This window comes from Callithrix jacchus, chromosome 14 (assembly GCF_049354715.1).
Source record: "Callithrix jacchus isolate 240 chromosome 14, calJac240_pri, whole genome shotgun sequence".
Classification (NCBI taxonomy): domain Eukaryota; kingdom Metazoa; phylum Chordata; class Mammalia; order Primates; family Cebidae; genus Callithrix; species Callithrix jacchus.
The window spans coordinates 69,308,982-69,331,870 of NC_133515.1; the positions used below are offsets into that span (position 1 = coordinate 69,308,982).

At 35.3% G+C, this 22,889-nt stretch overlaps 1 protein-coding gene across 2 annotated transcripts in view; it reads left to right on the forward strand.

Moving 5' to 3' along the window:
* Window positions 1–22,889, forward strand: part of SRBD1 (S1 RNA binding domain 1) — a 239,963-nt gene that overhangs the window by 134,223 nt on the left and 82,851 nt on the right. For both annotated transcript variants that reach the window (XM_035272653.3, XM_078348438.1), the window contains exon 16: window positions 1,729–1,811. In XM_035272653.3, coding sequence (XP_035128544.1) covers window positions 1,729–1,811 — 83 coding nt within the window. The remainder of the gene's footprint in view (window positions 1–1,728; window positions 1,812–22,889) is intronic.

Consider the following 22,889-nt stretch of genomic DNA (forward strand, 5'->3'; position numbering starts at 1 on the left):
CTCTTAAATTCTTGACTTGGTTTACTGTTGTGGGGGCTTTGTTGTTTTTACTCAGAGTATTTTGGCAATGTATATATGTGTTGACAATCATTCTTATTGCATTACACATTTAAATGCTAGGCTAAAGAAATAATATTTGCTTTAGAGAAATTCAAGCATATCTCTACTTTAAATCTGTAATTTTGAATGTAGTTATTAGAGGGAAGCATTTTCTCCTGTCACCTGCAGTGCTTGCACTAACTAACTGTTTGTGATTGATTTCTTTAAATAATAAAAGTGTCCATGGAGGCCTTGGAATCCCCATTTCTTCTGGGAGAGAAATAGATTGTATGAGAGCAGCTCAATGTTCTCTAAACATGCTTTGCAAGGAACCATTGTCACTATATGTTAGATGTAGTAATAAAGGATATGAAAAAGACTTGAATGATCATGCATTGAACTTGATTCTCACAGTAGATATGTAGATCTAACGTCTAATTAGAAAAGTGGTACAAATCAGTGACTGGAGAATCTGCGAGTCACCTGCAAGAGATGGCTTTTGTTTCCAGATCTTGAATAGCTGAACATGGAAACAGGCATAGGATTTTCTTTGATGGTCTTAATATTTTCACTTAATGAATTTATATTTTATCCAACTTTATGAGAAGGTAACACTGATTAGCTTTCATATGTTTGAAAATGGAAGCTGTGTATATATAAGGACTCAGTGTAAATATGCTACTGGAGAGGGAGGCTGCCTTTAGAACTATTCATAAGAGTCGTAATGGGTATCTTTTTTTATAGCTAAGTCTGTCTTATAAACTAAATTAGATGTGAATTATTATTGATATTTGGTAAAAAGGTGACAATAAATGTTGATTAAGTAAAATTGTGATACAGTTAAAGGAATATTTGAAGTTAATTCTCAAGTTTCTTGAGCATGGATTATAATGGTCAAGAAAGGGATATAGTTAGATCTATGGTGTGTTAAGAGACAAGCAGTTGGGGCAAAGGAGATCACTTGCCAGGGCAATCTGGCAGTCATATTCAAGGCCACATGAGTATATTCATTAGCCAAGTAACTTGATCTCTGATTGTGTGAAGATATGTTTCTGCTGGGTGCAGTAGCTCATGCCTGTAATCCCAAGACTTTGGAAGGATGAGGTGAGAGGATTGTTGGAGCCCAGGAATTCAAAGCTGCAGTGAACTGTGATGGCACCACTGCATTCTATCCAGGGCAACAGAGTGAGACCTTATCTCTAAAAAAGATAAAAGGAACTTTTAAAAAGGAGATAATTCTATTATTTGTTCATTTTATGGGGATTAGTTCTAATAAACAAATTTGACATATAAATATATTTGTAATAATGCAGAATTATTTAAAATAAGCTTCTGCTTGCCCTGAAGCATAAGGTATCCTAATATGCTTTATATAAAGAATGAATAGGTAAACATGTAAGTATAGGGAATAAACATTTTATTTGTTTTTCCAAATCTATAAACCTGTCAGACTATTTGTGTTCAAGAATGCCTAGTAGTTCTGATTATGTAAATCATCATGAAATTTTGCATTTACTTTTTGTGTGGGGACAAAAGAGAACTTTGAAACTTAGTTAAATTGTTGGTCTTTTTTGGAGGGATGATGAAGGACAGGATTAAGTAATTACATTATGAAGAACTAACATAAATAATTATTGGGTACTGCTTTTCACATTAAGTCAAACTTGTTTTCTGATTCTGTTTTTTCAGTTTCCATAGCAAGGCGTGTACAAGATCCATTAGCTGAGCTAGTGAAAATTGAGCCAAAGCACATTGGAGTTGGAATGTATCAGGTAAAGCATTGTGGATCATTTAATTTATGAAATCCGTCAATACAAGGAGCAGTACTCAAACCTGGCATAGTAATTAAGTGTCTGTGGGAGTAGATTCCCATTTTCAGGGCTGTACAATTTGTGGGAAGGTAGTTAGGAGTTCTGAGTTATTAGGGAAAGAGGGAGTTATTTTTGTTGTTGTTGTTCTGGTGTTAATGATTTTGATTAAGACTTAGAATTGGGCCAGGCGCGGTGGCTCAAGCCTATAATCCCAGCACATTGGGAGGCCGAGGCGGGTGGATCACGAGGTCAAGAGATCGAGACCATCTTGGTCAACATGGTGAAACCCCGTCTCTACTAAAAATACAAAAAATTAGCTGAGCATGGTGGCGCGTGCCTGTAATCCCAGCTACTCAAGGAGGCTGAGGCAGGAGAATTGCCTGAACCCAGGAGGCAGAGGTTGTGGTGAGCCGAGATTGCGCCATTGCACTCCAGCCTGGGTAACGAGCGAAACTGTGTCTCAAAAAAAAAAAAAGAATTTACTGTGGTCAGATTTAAAGACTATGAAAACACTGGATGAAACTAATAGCTAATTGTGAGAGAGAGCGTCTTCTTTCAACATTATACAAGTGGAGGTGCTGTGGGGTCATGTTGGCTTTTTGTGTAAACCAGTATGAACTATTGATTTTTATTGACCTTTCACGATGTCTTTGGTACCTTCTGTGCCTTGTTTTTCTTCCTGTGTTTTCCATTCCTGCTTGATACTGTAGTTTGTTTTTGGTCATTACCCAAAATAGTCTAAAACCATTCAATTGATTAAGTTTGTTACCTTACATGGCTGCAGTTCGTGGCATTCTAAAATAATTGCATTAGTGATATCATGAATTGAACTTGATGTTCACAGTAGGTAAGTAGATCTTATGTCTGATTAGAGAAGTGGTAAGTAATAGTAGTATTTGTTTTTGTTGTTACTGTATTTTTAATTCTTGAGGTTATATGTGTTCATCAGACAATTCAAGACAGCATTAAACCTTGACAGAATGAATTTATGGTGATAACAAAATGGTACATGGGGCTTAAGTTGTCTCCAGAAGACTTGGGTCGAATTGTTTTCCTCTTTGTTGAAAATTGTTAAATGTAAAGTCGAGTATTTCTTTCTGTATAATTTTTATGGGATTTGAATGATAAGTACTATGCCACACTGTTTTCTAAAGAAATATATTATGTCATAGAACCTGTGATTACTAGATATAAAAGAGACCTTAGGATTCACGTATCCCTACCCGCTCATTTGATAGAAAAAGAGCCTGTGTCTTGCAGTACTTAAGACTTTTACCCAAGATCACATGGTAGCAAAGCTTGCATTCACCTGTCATATATTGAGATTCAACTGGGAATATTTGCATTTTATAGCAAGTTGGACTAAGGCATTCGGACCTTTAACTGGACTTATTCATTTCAGAAAGATAGTTTCTAAGGGGACTGATCTAGCTACAAGTAGATAGAAATGACTGGTATCTAAAGAGTACAACTGGCTAGGCGCAGTGGCTAACACCTATAATTCCAGCACTTTGGGAGGCTGAGGCTGGTGGATCACTTGACTTGAGGTCAAGAGTTTGCAACCAGCCTGGCCAACATACAAAACCTCATCTCCACTAAAAATACAAAAATTAGCCAGGCATGGTAGCATGCACCTGTAGTCCCAGCTACTTGGAAGACTGAGGCAGGAGAATTGCTTGAACCCAGGAGGCAGAGGTTACAGTGAGCCAAGATTACGTCACTGCACTCTAGCCTGGGTGACAGAGCAAGACTCCATCTCAAAAAAGAAAAAGTACAACTATAACAGTTTTGTGATATAGACATTATAGTGAAGAGGAATTATATTCATTCAAGGTAAAGTTATGGAGCATCTTGGCAAGGTAGTGGAACAAAGAGAAGATTTCAGATTTATGGAACGTGGGCAGACTAATGACCTATTCAAAGAGATCTCTAAGCAAATAATGGAGACCTAACCTCCAGATTGGGATTCAGAGATAATATTTAATGTGAAAGACTTTGGAATTCTTTTTATTTTTGGAGATAGAGTTTCGCTCTTGTTACCCAGGCTGGAGTGCAATGGCACGATCTTTGCTCACTTTAACCTTTGCCTCCTGGGTTCAGGCAATTCTCCTGCCTCAGCCTCCTGAGTAGCTCAGGATTACAGGCATGTGCCACCATGCCCAGCTAATTTTTTGTATTTTTAGTAGAGACGGAGTTTCATTATGATGACCAGGATGGTCTTGATCCCTTGACCTCGTGATCCACCCACCTCGGCCTCCCAAAGTGCTGGGATTACAGGCATGGAATTCATTTTTAACTGCAGTGAGAAGTAATAGAAGAGTTTTAAGCAAGGGTGGGTGACATAATCTGATTTATATTTTTAAGCATTGTCTCTGGCTGCTCAGGGAAGAGTGAATTCAGAAGAAGAGAAGCAACAGAAACAGCTAGGGGACTCTTGTACTAGCCCAGGTGAGAAATGATAGTGCTTGGACAGAGTTAATGGCAGTAAAGATGGAAAGAAGTCAAGTCTATTTTGTAGGGACCACTTGGTGATTAGTGAGGGAAAAGGAATTAAGAAGAATTTGCTCCACGGGTTCTGATATGTGAATGATGCTTGAGTAGAGCAGGTTTGGTGGGTTAAGATCAGTAATTCAGTTTTAGACATGTTAAGGTTGCGATGCCTATTAAAAAAATCCAAGGAAAGATATCAGATAAGTGTTGGATATACAAGTGTGAGATTTAAAAAAATAGCCATATTAACATAGGACTACACACTGTTCAGCAAATAATGAAACTGAGAATATGATCAATATGGTAGGCTGAACCGATGATATTCTTTAATTATGCTACCATCATCACTTGCATGTTCACAAGTCCTAATTCCATGAGTTGACAGAAAAGGTGTACATGTATACCTATATAAATACATATTTATTTGAATAAATTGATAACAGCATGGGAAAACAAGAAGGGTCTCTCCCATTAGTGGATGGAAATCTCAGGAATTTCTGACAGATACTAAGCATTAGGAATCACACCCATGGAGAAACAAAACCTGGTGGAGTCACAGTTCAAAACATATACAGATCATTGTATGTCACTATGTTCTTGAGGTAGGTGCAATTCCAGGTAGAGCCAAACAAGTCAGATTCAAATAGTAGGGAGGGGGTCTGAAGTATTAGATAAGGAGCTACATATAGAGGAGCTAGGCCTGAACTAACCTCCTACTCCAATATACTCAGAATCCAAGCTAAAGCACTGAGCTTAGGCCAGAAAGGCTGGGAGATACCTCCAGAGACCTTCGATTGTGAGGAAGCCCAAGGAGCCTCGTCCTGAAAAGACAAATTCTTGCCATGTGCATGACCCCTGGCATGATGTCCCACATTTTCCACATTATCACTGGAGGTGGGGAATAGTAAACAGAAACAGCATAGATAGACAGACAGGGACTCTGAAACGATCTCACTACCAAGAATGATTGAACATTTGAGGAAAATCTATGGTGACTTTGAAATAAGTAAAAATAAGACTTGTAGAGAGAAAAGAGAGATTATTGCATTTTAAAAGAAAATATATATTAAAATGAATTCAAACCAATCAAATATCTTAGAATTTAAGAATATAATTAGGATTAAAATGCATACTTGGATGAAATAGAGTGGACACAGCTAAAAGCAAATTAATAAGTTGGAAGATTGAGTTCCTTCAGAATGCAGTTTTGAACTGAAAAAGGTGGAAAGCATGAACAAAAAGTCGCATGATATAGATGACATTCTAAAACTTCAGTGTTAATCTAATGTAAAATTGAAATAGTATGGAGTTATAATCACAGAAGTAATAGAGGAAATTTTCCCATACTGAAGACAGACAAGTCTTCTGAAAATACCTAGTGAGTACAGAAGTAAAGAATAACAAAAGGCATACACTCAATGCCTGCTTATGAAATTTCAGAATATGTGATAAAGAGGAACTAAGTATTCAGAGAGCAAACATAATTTATCTACAAAGGAAAGAATCAGATTGACATCAGTCCTATTATTGGTAAAAAGGAAATAAATGATAGAAGATAGAATGCAGTAGTTGTGAAGTTGTGGGAAAAAACAGTTTGAACTCATCATTCTATATCAGGCAAATTATCAACTCTGTGAGTAGAAAATGAAAACAATTTTGAACCTGCAATGATTCGCCTTCTCTGATTGTTTCACACTTTCTTTGAAAGAATTTATAGAAGTACTCCCTTCTAAAAAACAGGGGAGAGTCCAAAGAAGGGAAAGACATGACATGGGAAACAGAGGTGTACTTTAAAATATATATACATACACAGTAAAATGTATAGTTGAGCCTGATAATTTTTAAAATCTCTGATGTTGATCTTTATATATCTAAGTCTGGATCAGATAAATTCAACATGGGAGAGTAGGAGAAGAAGAAATGATGAAAGTATTAAGATTCTTTTCCAGGAAAAATATTCAGATACAAATTAACCCTAGAATTTGATTAAAAATTCAGATACAAATTAACTCTAGAATTTGATTAAAAATATAATCTGAAACATAGGAAGAACAACCACAAATAAGATATTTAATGTAAATCATGACAGTAAAATGTAAAAAGTTTATAATTTCATCCAAAGGTAGAGAAAAGAAAATATAGGAAATAACAAAATATAAGGAGATAGGAATAAGGAATAGGTATTTAAAGGTGAATGGTCTAAATCCCCTATTAATAGAACCTCACACTTTAAGAGCTCTAAGTTATATATGTACAAGAGACCCTTCTAAGGAAAAAAACCTGGATATTAAAGATTTGGATAAAAATATTTCACATAAATGAAAAAGACAGACATAGCAATGTTGACATGAGACAAAATAGAATTTAAAGCAAAATCATAAAATAGGAAAAAGATATTTCATATTAATAAGTCTTTCAAAAAAATATAAGTGCCCTGAGCAATCTGTTACCTAACAACATAGCCTCAGTAAATATGCAGTATTACAAACTTTTCTAAAAATTAGACGAGACAAATTCATTGTTTTTGCAGGAGTCTTAATAGACCATCCTGTATTAATACATATATTTTATTTTATTTTATTTTGAGACAGAGTTTCGCTCTTGTTACCCAGGCTGGAGTGCAGTGGCGTGATCTCGGCTCACTGCAACCTCCGCCTCCTGGGTTCAGGCAATTCTCCTGCCTCAGCCTCCTGAGTAGCTGGGATTACAGGCATGCACCACCATGCCCAGCCGATTTGTGTGTGTGTGTGTTTTTAGTAGAGATGGGATTTCACCATGTTGACCAGGATGGACTCGATCTCTTGACCTCGTGATCCACCTGCCTCGGCCTCCCAACGTGCTGGGATTACAGGCTTGAGCCACCGCGCCCGGCCCATACATTTTAAAAACAGCTTGAAGCTAGCCGTGGTGACACACACCTGGCCCCTGCTACTCAGGAGGCTGAGGCAGGAGATCATTTGAGCCCAGGAGTTTAAGGCTATAGTGAGCAATGATCATGCTGGTGCATAGCCACTGCATTCCAGGCTGGATGACCTAGTGAGATACCCATCTCTTAAAAAGACAGAAAAAAAACACCCAGCTTTATTAAGATATCAGTACATATCATACAATTCATTCATTTAAAATGTTTAAGTCAATGATTTTTTAAAGTATATTCTTAGAGTTGTGAAAATAGAACATTTTCATCACCCCAAAAAGAAACTCATTCATTAGCAGTTATTCCCTGTTGCCCTTTCTTCACCAGCCCTAGACAACACTAATCTGTTTTCCTCTAGATATTTCACATACATGGAATCATACAATATGTGGGTTTTTATGATTGACCTCTTTCACTTACAGTGATTTTTAGAGGCGGTCTACATTGCAGCATTTATCAGTACTTCATTCTTTTTCATGGCTAAGTAGTATTTTATTATGTGTATGTGTGTGTGAGAGAGAGATTTTGTTCATTTATCTGTTGGTAGGCTTTTGGGTTTTTTCTACCTTTCAGATATTATAAATAATGCTGCTGTCAACATTTTTGTTCAAGTTTTTATGTATGTTTTCATTTCTCTTATATACCTCAGAGTGGATTTGCTGGGGTCATTTATTAACATATAATTTTAAAGCCATGTCATGAATTAGGAAAATTATTTGCCACAAATGTATATGTATATGTATATATAACTACATATTTTATTATTAAGGTTTTGTTTTATTCTTGTTGATCTGTATATTTATAGTCAGTTCATATAAAACATTTACATAAAATATGTAAAGAGCCACTACATACCGTTTACAAAGAAGAAATACAAATTTCTCTCTATCAAAGAAACCCAAATTTTAAAAGGTATTATTATTTCAACCTAACAATTAAGTAAAGTTGTAATAAGATGAAAAAATCTGTGCCAGTCAGAAGGATACAGTGAGGTGGACATTTTTTATATACACTGCTGGTGGAAGACTAAATTACTATTTCTAGCAAATAGTCAATACCTAGTAAATAGTTATACAAATCTTAACAGCAGTTCTTATTATTTGCTCTAATAGCAAAATATTCAAAGCAACTATAATAGCAAAATAGTTTTAAAAATTATGTTATGAGTTGAAACATGCAACCATTTAAAACTTAAGCTTTCAAGGAAGAGTTGATAATGTGAGAAATTGCTCTTGACATAAAAGTATGACGTCATACTTTTAAATTTCAACAAAGTTGTTGATACAGAATAAAAACAATTTGTGTTTTAAAAATCTAGGCATGCATTTACATTGAATAAAAAAAACTGAGCAAGTGACTGATATTTTTTCTTTGGTTGATGTGGTTTTTTTTTTCACATTTTCTTTTTCAAACTTCCTATAGTGATTATGTATTAGGAAAAATTTGTTGTAAAATGTATAGTCATTACCATAGATTTCCCTTACAACCAGAGTTGGACTGAATTTATTTTTAGTCTGGACTTCTAAATGCTTTCAGTATAAATTTAATACTTATTTTCATTTTGATTTAAGATGTCAGTAGATGAACAAACATTGCTGATTTAAAACACAAAAGCTGTTCAAAGAGAGAAAGTTAAATAGATGAAATAATAGAAGCTATAATATTATTATTTCAATAGAAACTAAAATATTTTTGGTTTATTAACAGCTAAAATGCTAAAGGCAGCATTCCAATCCTTGTCTTAGAAAATGAGGAGAGGTGATTTTAAAAACACATGCCTGCCATTATTTCTGGAGAGAGAGGCAGCCAGTGTGGTCAAATGACAACATATCCCTAACTGACCCCTAAAGACTTTGCTGGAAAGTGGCTTGGTGTTACTCCCAAGAAAACACTCCCGAGTGAGAGCAGGATGATGCCAGGGTTGGCTCTGTTGAGTTCTCTGGGACGTGGGGAATGGTGGTTTAGCTTGGCCTTGTCATATCCTGAAAGCACAACTTAAACACATTAGATCTGCTTGCTATTTATTTCTTCTTTGGACTGTGTTTTAGATACTTTTCATGCTCATTAACACCTCCATTTGGTAATGAGCACACACAGTAAAGTAGGAAAGACTCAGAACAGTGTTCTTTCCTCCCTTTCTGCCTCTCTGTTAGATCATTTGATGATGATAGAGAATGAAATGGTTGGCCAAAATAAGTTTTTGGAACTCTTACTGGATTCTGTATCCAGACCATCTTTATTCTTCATTATTGTGGATAATGAGTAGTTACTGTAAAAAGAAAATCATCTTCCCAGCTGAAATTTTTCATGGTAAAATCTCAAAGGTGGGAATTTGCGTTTTATTTGTCTCCTGCTCTGTGGGATTAATTCTATGCAAAAACAAACAAAAAGAGTCAAAAACAAACTGTTTTATAGTCAACATGTAGAAGATTATTAAATGGACTTTTAGTTTAGTTCTAAATAAAGTTGTCTGTTCTGTAGTGTTTGCTCAAATCTTTTATAATATTTTAATTCCTTAATTATCATTGTCTAGGGGGATACAGAAAAGAATCTGTCCAATGCCCAGTCACTTAGGTGACTTTTGTCTGGATTTTTGCCCCATACACAAAAGTAATATATTAAAATAGAGAAAACACAAAGGTGTAACAGAGGAAATTGTTGTAAAACTGAGGCATTATTTACACAGGTGAATTCTCTGCCAAAATGGTTTTGCAATTTTGTCCCTTGACTCTGAGTCCTGGGATATGGGCTGTACTGAATTTTTGCTTTGCAGGATAGTATGAGTGAAATTCAGACTTAGCCTTGCAATTCACATATTTCATTCACTTGTGACAATTTCATTCACATATTTCATTCACTTGTGAGACCTAACTGAAGGAAAACTATTCACATATTTCATTCACTTGTGAGACCTAACTGAAGGAAAACAAGTTGATTAGGTGTAAGAATGCAATTCATGTGTTAGAATTTGCTATTTATTCCTTAAATTTCAAAATTTTAAATACCTTTTCTGGTTTTTTTTTTTCCTTCAGGATGAATTATGCTTTCTACATTGAAATATTAGCTTTAGTTTTCTCAGGTTCCTAGAAATCACCAACAATGTAATAAGCCATATATACATACACATAACCTAGTGTAACACCATTACTTATCTTTAAATGTGAAATGTTATCATAATTTGAAGAACCTTTTACCAATAATGCCTTGAATTATTAAAATGACATATCTAATTTCCTTTATCTTTTGTTTGCTTACTCTGTGTATATCATTGACCTTGGCGGTGAAACTAGATGCATTTCAGTTTCAAGTTCACCTTCTAGTTTTCATATGTTAGCACAAAAATCAGTTAGAATTTCTAAAACTTTAAGGTACTTTCAGTGTTTAAAACTAAGTATATGATCATTTTAAAAATTATATATGACATTAAAAAGATAATCATAAAGGAAAAGATTAGTAAATTCTACTGCATTAGAATCTAAAACATCTCTTAGTCAGAAAACAATATATAGAAAATCCACAGACAAGGAGGAGGTATTTACAACACATAAACTGTAAGTGATACAAAATATGTAAAGGTCTCAGAATATGCAAATCAAGAGATGAAAAGACAAAGAATTCAGGAGAAAAAGTAGGCAAAGGCTATGAACAGGCAATTCACAGAAGAAGAGATAGAAAAGAATAATAAAGTTATGAAAAAAATTCTCACTATGAATGGAGGAAATGGAAGCTAAAGCCATATACCCTTTAGGCCATCAAAAATTAGTCTGATAATTCAGATGCTAGCAAGCATGTGGAACACTTGGAATCTTGTACATCATTTCTAAGAGTATAAATTGGTACCACCACTTTGGAGAGTATTGGAAGTTAACCAAGTTGGAGATGGGAATTCTCTTCAACTCAGCAATTCTGTTGCAAAATATATGTAGCTTATAAAAATTCTCTAAAATGAATATAAGAAGACATGCACAAGAAGTTTATGGAGACTGGGCACGGTGGCTCACACCTGTAATCCCAACACTTTGGGAGGCCAAAAGGAGGATTGCTTGAGCCCAGAGGTTTGAGACCAGCCTAAGCAACGTAGTGAGACCTCATCTCTACAAAAAGAAAACAAAAACAAAACACACACAATTAGCTGAGCATAATGGTGCACACCTGTAGTCCCAGCTACTGGGGAGGCTGAGTTGAAAGAATCAATTAAGCCTGGAAGATCAAGGTTGCAGTGAGTTGTGATTATGCCATTGCACTCCAGCTGGGGCAACAGAGTGAGACCCTGACTGGGCGGGCAGAGGGGGGAAGCTCACTGAAGCAAAATTTATAGTAGTAAAAATTTGGAAATACTGTGCTCATCATCTGGAAACTGGAAAAATAAACTAGTAAAGTCAAGACTAAAAGAGTGTGTATATGTATATTAGTGAAAATGGCCCAATTAAAGCCATTAGATTAACATGAATAAACCTCATAAGATGTAATGTTAAGAGAGAAGGTTGCAGAATATGTACGGTATTGTGGGATTGATATAATTTTAAAATATGAATATAGTCTATAGTATTTATGAATACGTATACATAGTAAGAATGTAAAAATAAGCACAGAATTTAAGGTGATACTTTGGATGGGGCATGGAATGAGAAAAATGGGAACTGGGAGAGGCATACCAGGAGTTTCAATTATATTTATAATATTTCTTAAACAGCTTGGTGTCTCTTATACTCTATAGCTTTTGTTAAATATTCCATAATTTTTTTTAAAGATGCAGGAAAGCTTGGTCAAATGCTAAAGATGTTTTAACTCAAGAACTTCAGCTTTCAGTTAGTTTTAGTGTCTTCCTTATACACTGATGTATGTGTACATATGTCTGCATTTTACAATGAGAATTTACTTATATAATCAGAAAAAAGTAAGCTATTTTCATTTCTAGTGAAAATTTCAAAATAAATTTAATATTATAGGTTATCTTTCCCTTCATAATATTCTTAGAAATTATTGTCAAGCCCCTAATGTTGTACAAAGTCAAATGCTCTGTAAGGCCCAGTTTTGACACTATTTTTAAAAATATCTTATCTTATAAATGTGGGGTTTTCTTCTGTGAATTTTAAGAATTAATTATTTATTTCCCCTCTATGGCCATTTTAGACAATGTGGCCTACGACAAACCTGTAGATTTCTAGTGCTTGTATACAAGGCAGAGTTGGGTAGAGCAGATGTTTAAGGAATTACGGTATCATATGTTATAATAATGGTGCTGTCATTTAACTAGCATTCATCATATACTGTTTTCTTTTCGCCACTGCTTCTTTCCCTCACTCTTAAATTATTTAAATTAGAAACCTTAAAATTATAAACAGTGGAGCTTTTAAAAATGCCTAGGCTACATCCCCAGAGATTGTAGTTTAATTGGTCTGGAGGTGGGCCCCACATACCAACAAGCTTCTTAAAATTCCCGTGTGATTCAAATGTACAGCCAGGGCAGAGAATTAGTAGTTCTCAAAATATAGTCACTAGAGTAGCAGCATCAGTATCATCTGACAATTTGCTAGAAATGCTTATTGTTTCACTTCCTTCCCAGACCTGTAGGATCTGAGATTCTGGGGGATTGGGCCCTGTAATCTGTGTTTTATTGGCTTAGGTTTGAGAATTACTGGTCTCTAATATTCCTCAAACTTGACTGTGCATATGAAATTCCTTTGAGGTCTTGTTAAAAATGCAAATTCTGATTCAGTTAATCTGCATTGAGCAATGAGACTGTTTCTAGCAAGCGCTCAGGTGATAACTGTGCTACTGGTCTGTTTTGATTAACAAGAGACCCTGCTCAAAATCTCCTGGGCTCTACCCCAGGCCTGTTGAATCAGAATCTGATTTTAACAAGATTTCCAGGTGTTTTGAATGCACACTGCAATGTACATAATGTAGGAGGAAAATTAGGACATACCAGTATCTAAGGGTGAGAGTTTGAAGAAGCAAGAATCAGTATTGTAAAACACTTCTAAGATGAAATAGGAACAAAACTGAAAATGTGTCTTTTGTGTTTAATTTTAAAATGTTGATGGTGACCATAAAAATAATTTCACTGAGTGGTGGAGGCAGAAGTCATAAAGAAGTAAATCCAGGACTGAATGAAGGGTAAGCATTTATGAGACAAGTGTATACAAATCTTTAAGGAAGAGAGTTATTTAAGGAGGTCAGGATATGAACATGTTGAATGTCACTGGGAGGAGGTAGAAGTAGAGAGTGAGAAGTTGAATATGCTGGAAACTGAGGCAGCTGGTTGCCTGAGAAGATGGCATCCCATAGGATGCCTCTAGGAATAGCCTAAGGAAGAAAATGGAGAGGAGCTCCAGAGAGAGACTCCTGTGGGGCAGTAGGTGCCTGGGAAGAGATGGAAGATAGCAGGACTATGAGAAGTCATTCCCCTACATTTCTCGTTTTCTCTGTGAAGGAGGAACCTGCTCCCTGCTAGACGCACCCCGCAACACACACACAAGAACAGCTAGGGTTTAAGTGTCTGAAATCACAGTATTTATTTGCTTACTGTATTTCTCTTTTAATGCAATAAAAGCTCTTCTGTGAGGGCGGGGTGTTTCCACCTCTTGTATCTACAGCTCCCAGGACCTCGCACTTGGTAGATATTCAATAAGTTTCTGAATGAATACATGGTAGATTATCAGTATAGTTGACCATTTATTTTTAAACTTTATTATAAATAAATCATAAAATTTTGTAGCCTCTCACTTCAAATTTTTGTTGAAGTGGGATCAGAACTGAAATGTGTCTTTTGTGTTTAATTTAAAAATCAAGAAAATGTAGCCTGGTCACTAATGCTTCTTAGATCTAGGTGTTCTGAATGCACTGTAATGTAATGCACTGTAATGTGCATTCAGAAAACCTGGAAATCTTGTTAAAATCAAGGGTACATTAAAAAGCATAGCCTTTCACTTAAAATTTTAAACCTGAACTGTTAACTAGTATTTTTTAAATTACACTCCTTTAAAGAAAATATGTTGAAAATCATTGTTTTTTTTTCTAGTTTTCTTCCAGTCTTATGCTTTTGATCCTTAAAAGTGTTAAGTCCTTTATGTTCAAGGTAAGAATTTGTTTTATTTTGTCCAGACAGGGACCATAGTGTATTCTTTCAGTCTAGATCATTTTCCATTAGAATTTTAACTGTCACATTCGTGTGTGTGTGTGTATGTGTGTGTGTGTGTGTGTGTGTGTGTGTATGCATGCAAATACTACACCATTTTATATCAGGGCCTTGACTACCTATGGATTTGGGTATCTGCAGGGAGTCCTGGAAAAAAATCCCCCATGGGTACCAAGGGATGACTGTGTGTATGTGTATGCATGTGTGTACAATCTCAACCATGACTGTTTCTTTTCAACAGAGTATTGATACTCAATTGAGAATAGTTATGACAAATGTTTAGAGATGTTGGTAAAACCACTTTATTATTTTATAAATAGCCTTTTTTTCTTACTTTATGAGGTTGTATTTGACATACAACTTACTTTTTATACTTTTGTATACATTTTTAGAGCTTTAATGTTCCGAATTCAGTTACCTGAAAATATTCTGTCTCATTTACACATTCTATGATCTGGAACACCAATTTAGTCTCCAAGTTTCTCTCTCAGTGTTTTTCTCTGTGTGAATTTCAAGCTCTTGGATTTAGTTTATAGTGAATGGCTGGCCTTGTGAAGGCCTTGTTAACATATTCAGAATAATTTGTCTCAAAGCTGAGGTAGTGACCAGAATAACCAATGCCACATTCTTTCCCTTCTTTGTGATAGAATACTTTGTGTAATTCAGTGTATGGAGGTGACACAGCTCCTTACTAATTGACCCTTTACCAAGACTGTTATTTCTACTATATTTGCCATTTAATCAATGATCTGAGAACATGAAATGTGTTTTCAAAAGATGCCTTAGAACATCTTTTTCTATTGTGAATTGGCATGTAAAAGGTTCTTGAGACCTAATAGGATAGGAGAGAGTTACCTTGCACACCTCATCTCCTTTCTGCTCTTTTGACTTGGATCTTTCTGTAGGAGTTCTGTATGCGAGCACTTGCTTGAAAGGTGTTTGATAATTTAGGGCCAGCGAGCATTAGTATAGCCATGTAGTTTAAGTGAGGATGGCTAAGAAAGTGGAGGAGGAGTGCTGTGGATGAAAAGAACTAGACTTCTTTAATTTAGCACACATCTCTTCATTTCTTTATCCCCCTCCGCAATGCATATTCTATTCTCGGTGGAAATAATCTGTACCAGGACAGATCAGAGGTAGCACTTACAGAGGAATGTTCTTTGATTATGACTAAATCAGCAATGAGGAGTTAGAATGTAAAGTGTAATATCTTTATCCAAGAAAAATCTTTGTTGTGATGGGATTCACTGGAATAGAATTTTTCCTTTAAAGTGAACTTATCCATTAAGTAAGTTATGTAAGTTTTTAGTAATTTTATCTTTGTTTGATACAGAGCCCTAAGGGAGTTTTTAGTATACTGATTAAATCTGATATTGGTTTTATGTGGATGCATGATTTGTAGACTGAAAATAGTGGAATATGATAACTCCAAAAATGTTTAATTCTGGTGTTCATATAGGTATTACTGTTTTGCTGAATTTTGGGATGTAACTATGTATGGATAACTGTTTGGCACACTAAGAATCTTGGATGTAATTTTTAACTTTACTCAGGGAAATAAACGTGTAATATAATAATGTTCACGTTAGAAAAAATGTTGACAACCCAGATATAAGATTGTGCTAGGTAATAGCAACTGAGAAGAGAAATAAAATGTATAAGTACTGGGGGTGGGGGACTACTTCTGCGAATTTCAAAACTCTGTCCTGAATATCTGATACTTGCTATTTTTGGGGAATGTTGATTAACTCATTCCTTTATATATGAGTGTTGATCGTGGTCTTTAAGAATAGCACAGGGAAATGTAATTGCTTGTAAAATTATCTTACATTTTAAATTTAAGGGGAAGACATCATCGTTAGCATAGGGACAATATGCACTAAATGCATGATCCTGCAGGAAGGACTGAGGTATAAGAGTTGAGGTGAGAAATAAACTCTGCCTGCAAAGTGATTATTATAATGTGGTAGAGAGACAGGAAGGCTGGCCTCATTGAATTATGGTATGGGTTCATTCATGGTAAAGTTCTCCACCCAATTTGTCTTATGCTGTAGACAGTTGTGTTATAGTGTCTTTCTTTCTGGTGATCGTGGAAAGGAATTCTAATGGTAAAAGTCTGTAGTGAGGGAAAATTATATCGACAAGAGATATTTTTCCCCCGGGTTATTCTCAATAATTAAATATAATTACCAGATAAGAAAAGTTACTTATTCTAGATTTGTGTAGAATGAAAATTGTTTTTCAGTCCACAGAAATACATATGTTGTTTGTCATTTTGAACAACTAACCTTAAAAAATCTGTTTTTGGTTGAGACAGTAGGCTAGTTACTGGCTGCCTTCTTAGTGTACTTTTAACTCTGCTGATGTATTTTCTTTAATAATCTAGATGAGGGCACCCAAGCTGTTAATTGTACTGTATTATTAAAATGTATATGTTCTTTTCAAATGCATAATTGAAAGGGAGAATTTTCTGACATATACAAGGCTTTTGTTTCATTATTTATTTGGAATACATGGGGCCAGAGGGTATGAGCACAGTTAGATTTTGTTGGAGGGGGACTTGCAAAGACTTTTTGAGGCATGATGTGCAAGTGAGTGTTTTTAAATCTCAGAGGTGTGATTATGTCATAACAGCCATAACCTCTGGGCTTGCTTTATTACTTTTATTAAAACAAATCTGTATGGGGGTGCTATGTATATTTTGGTGATGAAGGAAATGAGGTGGTTAATTTATTATGTGAACAGCACTTTCAGCTAACCACAGCATGATTCACTGGGAGTGCAGTGAAAAAGCCTAGCTCTGTAGAAATGACTGCATTTTGATTTGTGGACCTTAACTTTCAACACCACACATGAAGCTTATCTACAAAATAATTTCTTTTTTTCCTCTAATGTCTTTGTACAATTTTTGATTTCAATTCTTTTTTTTTTTTATTGTGGAAAAATAAGAACTTAGTAAATGAACTAAACAGCTCTCATCAGCAAACTGCAGAGAAAGGGAAGGTAGATCAATGTGTTAGGGCATTAGGGAAGTGAGTAGCATCTTTACACCTTCCAAGTGTCTCCCCCTTGTACCTCAGACGAGGACTCTACAGAATAATCAATATTCTGTGCCCTCAATGAATGATGATAACTATCTGAAGTCAAACAAGAGTTAAGGAAAATGAGGCACTTATTTGTCCCTTTTGGAGGATGCATTTTTAAGCAGACCCATAGTGGAAAAGAAAATCAATCTCTTGCAAGAGAATCTCTGAGAAACATTTAACAGTACAGGAGTTGGTTATGGGAGAAGGTGGGGATGTGTACCACACAGAAGTACACACACTACAGAGTGGGACTGACAGAGAACCTGTCTAATGAGTTTGCAGTGTATAGAAAGCACTTGTTGTATACTCTTAGCCACTGAAAGAACAAGAAAAGGTTGTTTTCCTTGGACTGGAGCCATATCCAACATCATCTGGTGATGTGAACCTGACTAGAGAGAGAGTGAAAGTAGGTCATCTTCCCAGCAATATTTTTGAAAGATCCCTTCATTTTCCAGATGTGCCAACTACCAACCATCAAAAGACAGGAAGTCTTAGAAATCAGTAAGCCATTTAACTGCCAACAATTAAAGCATTTTATATCTGGAACATTATAAGTCTCCATGAAAGTAAGGATAACAATCAGTTTTATATTTTATCTCTGCTTCTTTGGAGTGGCATACCACATTTCTCTTCAGATCCCTACATTTACTCTAAAAATTATGTTATTCCTTCATAACACTTCCCCAAGAGAATTGGCAAAGTCTGGGAGAAACACTATTTGAGTAGTTTAAAGGCAAGCTAGAGGAGAGAGGTCCACGCCTGTGGTTTCTGTAAACAGGGTAGACTGGGAGGGAGTGCTGGCCTGCCTGGTTAGGTCATGACTCAGTCATCGTGACCAGTTATTCTTGGTGACTTTGTGCCTACTTTGAAACTGCTTCCATTGTGGTGATTAGTAATGATCAGGGACAGTCCCAGATTGAGGTAGAAATTTAATTTTAAAATTGGGTTGTAGGCAAAACTTCATTTTAATGGCATTGGTTGGGCCTCTTAAACTTCTAGATGTCTTTATTAGTAGAATTAAACTATGTCCTGGACCTTTCAAGAGAGGTTATATTTGATACTATGTAAGCTAGCATTTAATTTGTTAAAAGAGGATTTGTGTTCATAACGGTTTTGCTACTTTTTGGGAGTTGGTTTTGAAAAGTCTGTTACTGTTACTTTTCCTTTCTCCTTTCTAAATGCCTACCAGAAACCAATGTAGAACATAAGTCATTTTGAAAACATAGATAATAGAGAAGCCATAATTTCAAGTGTACCCCTGCTCTCCCTGCCTTCCTCAGCATTTCCTTCTGTCCCTGCTTGCTATGTGCCTCTTTCTTCAACTCCCTTCCAACCTCCTGGGGGCTTCCTTTTGAAGAGGTGGTTTGTGAAATACAACTAGGCTTTTAAAAAAGTGATCCAAACCTCATTTACAATTTAAAAACTGCTCGGATATGTGTTGACAAATTTAAGCAATTTTTTTAGTTTTTCAAAATACAAATTTACGGGCATGTTACCAAAGTTAGCATTAACCAAACACCAACCCAGTGGTGGCAGCAGAATGCGGAAGACATCCAGCCCAGTCGGCTACTTGTCAGGCCATGATTGTGAATAAAATGGAACATTAAAGTTGGCAGTGAGCCAGGATGTGTTTTCTTGTGGATAAATCCTGTGTTTATCATTAAGTTTGTAGGAGGAAATTTGGATTCTAGATTAAAATACTTAGTCACACCTTGGGCACATAACTATGCCCATTGACCTGTGCCCATCCTTGTAGTTGGGTTAGTTATAATTCAGGGTGAGTTTAGTGAAAATTTCCCTGAGAGATAAAGATCCTACAGAGACAGGAGCCTGCTTTAAACTAAAATTTTAGAAACATTTTCACTGGCACCATCCTCGTTCGGTATGGTTTAGCAAAAAGAACACAGAGCCCTGGACACCAAAGTGAGCTATGGACTTTGGTTTAGCTACTCATGTGTCATGTTACCTTGGGAAAGTAATTTTACCTTCTTGGAAAATAAGATAAGGATACCTATATGCTTTCTGAAGGAGTGTTAAAGGGAAAAAAATTAGACATGGAAGTGCCTGAAGGTGCATATGAGAAAGTGATTTCACTTCATGAAATCAAATAAACAAATGTCATTTACTTTAGTAGTTTTTTGTTTAAACCTTTGAGGTTAACGTCCTATTTATTTCTTATTATTTATTCACATGCTAACCTTATCAGCTATTCACGGAATCATTTAATTTCAGGTTACAAGGGACCCTCAAGTTCATTTAGTTCACACCTGGCAGGCATAAGCATGTTCATTCCCTTCTGCTGAAAGGGAGGACAGAAGCAGCTAATGGGGAAAGCTTCCAAAACAAAGGATCAGAGAGACTGGCAGCATTGCTGTGGTCATAATCCAGGAATGAGGAAGTGGAGGCCCATTGCCTGCCTCTTATAAATAGTAATGACAGGACGTGTTGCACAGGGAGATAGGCATTTGAAGTTGAATTGGAAAGTACCCTTTAAACTTCTGTTAGTTATTAACTACAGAATTTTTTTGTTAGTCTATAGTGTTTTACTTGTTATCCTTGTGTATCTGATTCTTCTGTTGTGGTTTGCATCTACTGTTTAAATTGACTCAGTATTTTGGAGGTAGGAGTGGAAGAGGGTAGAATGCTTAAAAACAAACACAGCAGCAACAACAGAAACAAACTCTTTGCTTTGTTGGGATGCACGATCTAGTTATGGGTTGGCAATAAGAAACAGCTTTTGTTTGTTGACGGCCTGCCTTTCCTCTCCCATAATCAAGCTGTTTCTCATCATGTAATTACTAACTCTTTAGTATTTGAGACTTGTGGATTTATAGTTGGTTATATAATATTTACCAAAACGTCATAGTTTAGATAAAAAATTAGTGATTCCCCTGTAGTCATTCTACTGAAATATGAATGTGGGTTGTAATAAAAGATGCCTGAAGAGACTTCTGAAATTCATTTCAGACTTAAGGGAATATAGAGGATGTTTTGTGTGTGTTCTAAAAAGGAAGTATTGGTGTAACTTCCCTCTCTTGTAGACTCTACTGCCAATCTGAAAAGTGTTCTGTTTTCAAAAATGTAGTTAGACAGCACTGAAGCACATAGCAGGATAGATTTTGTTCTGATGAAGAAAGACATGGTTGCTTGTTTCTGTCTTTGTCTTTTTTCTTAAAACACTGTTCTGATATTGAAGCCAAAGCGTGAAAGGAAGTAAAGTTGCCGGAGAGTCCAAGATGATGTTTCAGTCGTCTGGGTAGCTGTACTCACAGAGAAATAGCTGAATGTACCTCCTACTCTTAAGAGACTTATTTAGGCCATTTCGTAAACAGACTGCTTTCAATCTGGCTTATGCTGAATGAAGCCCATTTTGAAATAAAGGTAATCCTGTGTTTTAGGAAAACAAGCCAGAAAGGTGAAGCTTCTGTTGTTTCATTTGGTTTTACCCTTCAAAATAAAATGTTTTCTAATCACACTTAGGTCACAGCTTCTCTAGGAGTGGAAAAGTTTCTCTCTTAAATTAATCTTTTCATATTTCAGAGATAGTTCAGACAAATCCCCTTTAAAAACTACAGTGCCAAAATTTTTTATTTTCATAAACTCCAAAGTAACATCATAAGTTCTCCTTGGTTTGATAGTTTTAAAATTATAATGGATTTTAGAATATATTTAGTAATTTTATGTTTGATCTCAAAGACATTACATAAGTTAATAATTTTTATTTTAAAAGAGAATATATAAATAGTGTTTTCCATGATAGGAGCTGTGAGTAGGAAAGGGAATAATTTAGTTTAAAATTTATAAAAAGTCAAATTTTGAAAAGTAATTTTTGTATAATTTCTGTTCTCATCTGCATTGTTCATACTGTTTTTCATCTGAAGTTTACATCTTCTGTTTTTTTTTTTTCTAAGAGCATAAGTCATTGAAAATATTTAATTTAAAAGCATGTGTCAAACTTCTAGCTCTCTTGAAGCCAAAAGCTCCCTAATGTTAGCAGAATTAGACTATCAGTGATTTCACCAGCTGGCTAGTGACAGTTAATACTTAGGTTATTACCAGAACATGAAGTGTTTTGGGGTTTTTTTTAAACATACACCATGAGAATGACATTTCTTATACTACTTTAAACTATTTACTTGCAGTTAGTATCAAGGCAAGGTTTATTTCTTTATCTTAAAATATTAACTATACCTTGAAGTTGGGGTTTGGAATGAAAAGATTACATCTAGCTTAATTGGAGCAGGTAGGAAGTGATGGCAGTATAAAAGGTGAATGTTTTCGTATGCACAGCTGTGCATGTATTCTTAGGGTTCTGTTAGCCAAAATCTGTTGTCTTAGTAGTGCTCAGGTGCACAATTCAGTCAAAGGAATCTCAGATGATCCATTTTAAAAGCACTTTACTAGTTGGGTGTCAAGGGAAGAATATTTAGTTGTAATTTTAAGAACTTGATTCCCAAATCATTTAATGGTATGTTTAATTTTAGCTGCTCAAATCTATGTGGACAAAAATTATTCAGTAATAAATAAAAGATGTGTAACTCTTTATTCTAATGATCTTTTTTGGGGTGACAGGGAATAGTATTAGGCAATGTTACAGTTTAGGATATTACAGTTTTCTATTTTGTTTTTCTGTGTTAGACTTTTCTATTTGATAATGCTTTCTCACAAATGATGCTAAAACTCCATTATTATAGAGCCATTAAAAATACAGGTTTATTATCCAGTGATTAATGTCCATGACCTTTAGTTTTGGATCAGCTTCATAAATATATACTTTTTCTATGTCAGCCATTGTCTAGAATTTCATTTTTGTTCTGCTTTCCATTACATACCATGAATTAAATGAAATTAATGTAATCGCTACTACAAACAGAAATTAAACGTGCCCTAATCCAGAGTTACGTTGTTTGCTTTTACAACTGTAAGTCATAAGTAATTAATTTTCTTGGAAAATTAATTCACTTACCATTCCCAGTAGCATCATATGTTGACACAGGGTTATAGATAGTTTAATATTTTTCTTCAGCATGCTGGCCTCAACTTTAGAAGACCTTAAATGAAAACAAATTAAAATTTATTCAACTGTATGTAATTTGGGGCTATTTAAAATAAGTGTTGTTGTTATTGATAGCATCCAGGTGATGACTTGAAAATTACATTCAAACTTTACAAAATGCCCACTATATATTAGCAAGTCTGAAACAATGTATTTTTTAACGTTGGTTATATGACAGTAGCAATTAATATTTTCTATCCCTCAATTCTGAATAAACATTTGACATGACAGCCATCTAACAGCAGTAGCATGGAAAGTTTTTTTTTTTTTACCATCACTTAGCCGTCAGGAAAACAAAAGGGTTAACTTACTTGCTGGACATTTGACCACCTGGGATAGTAGGCCATCC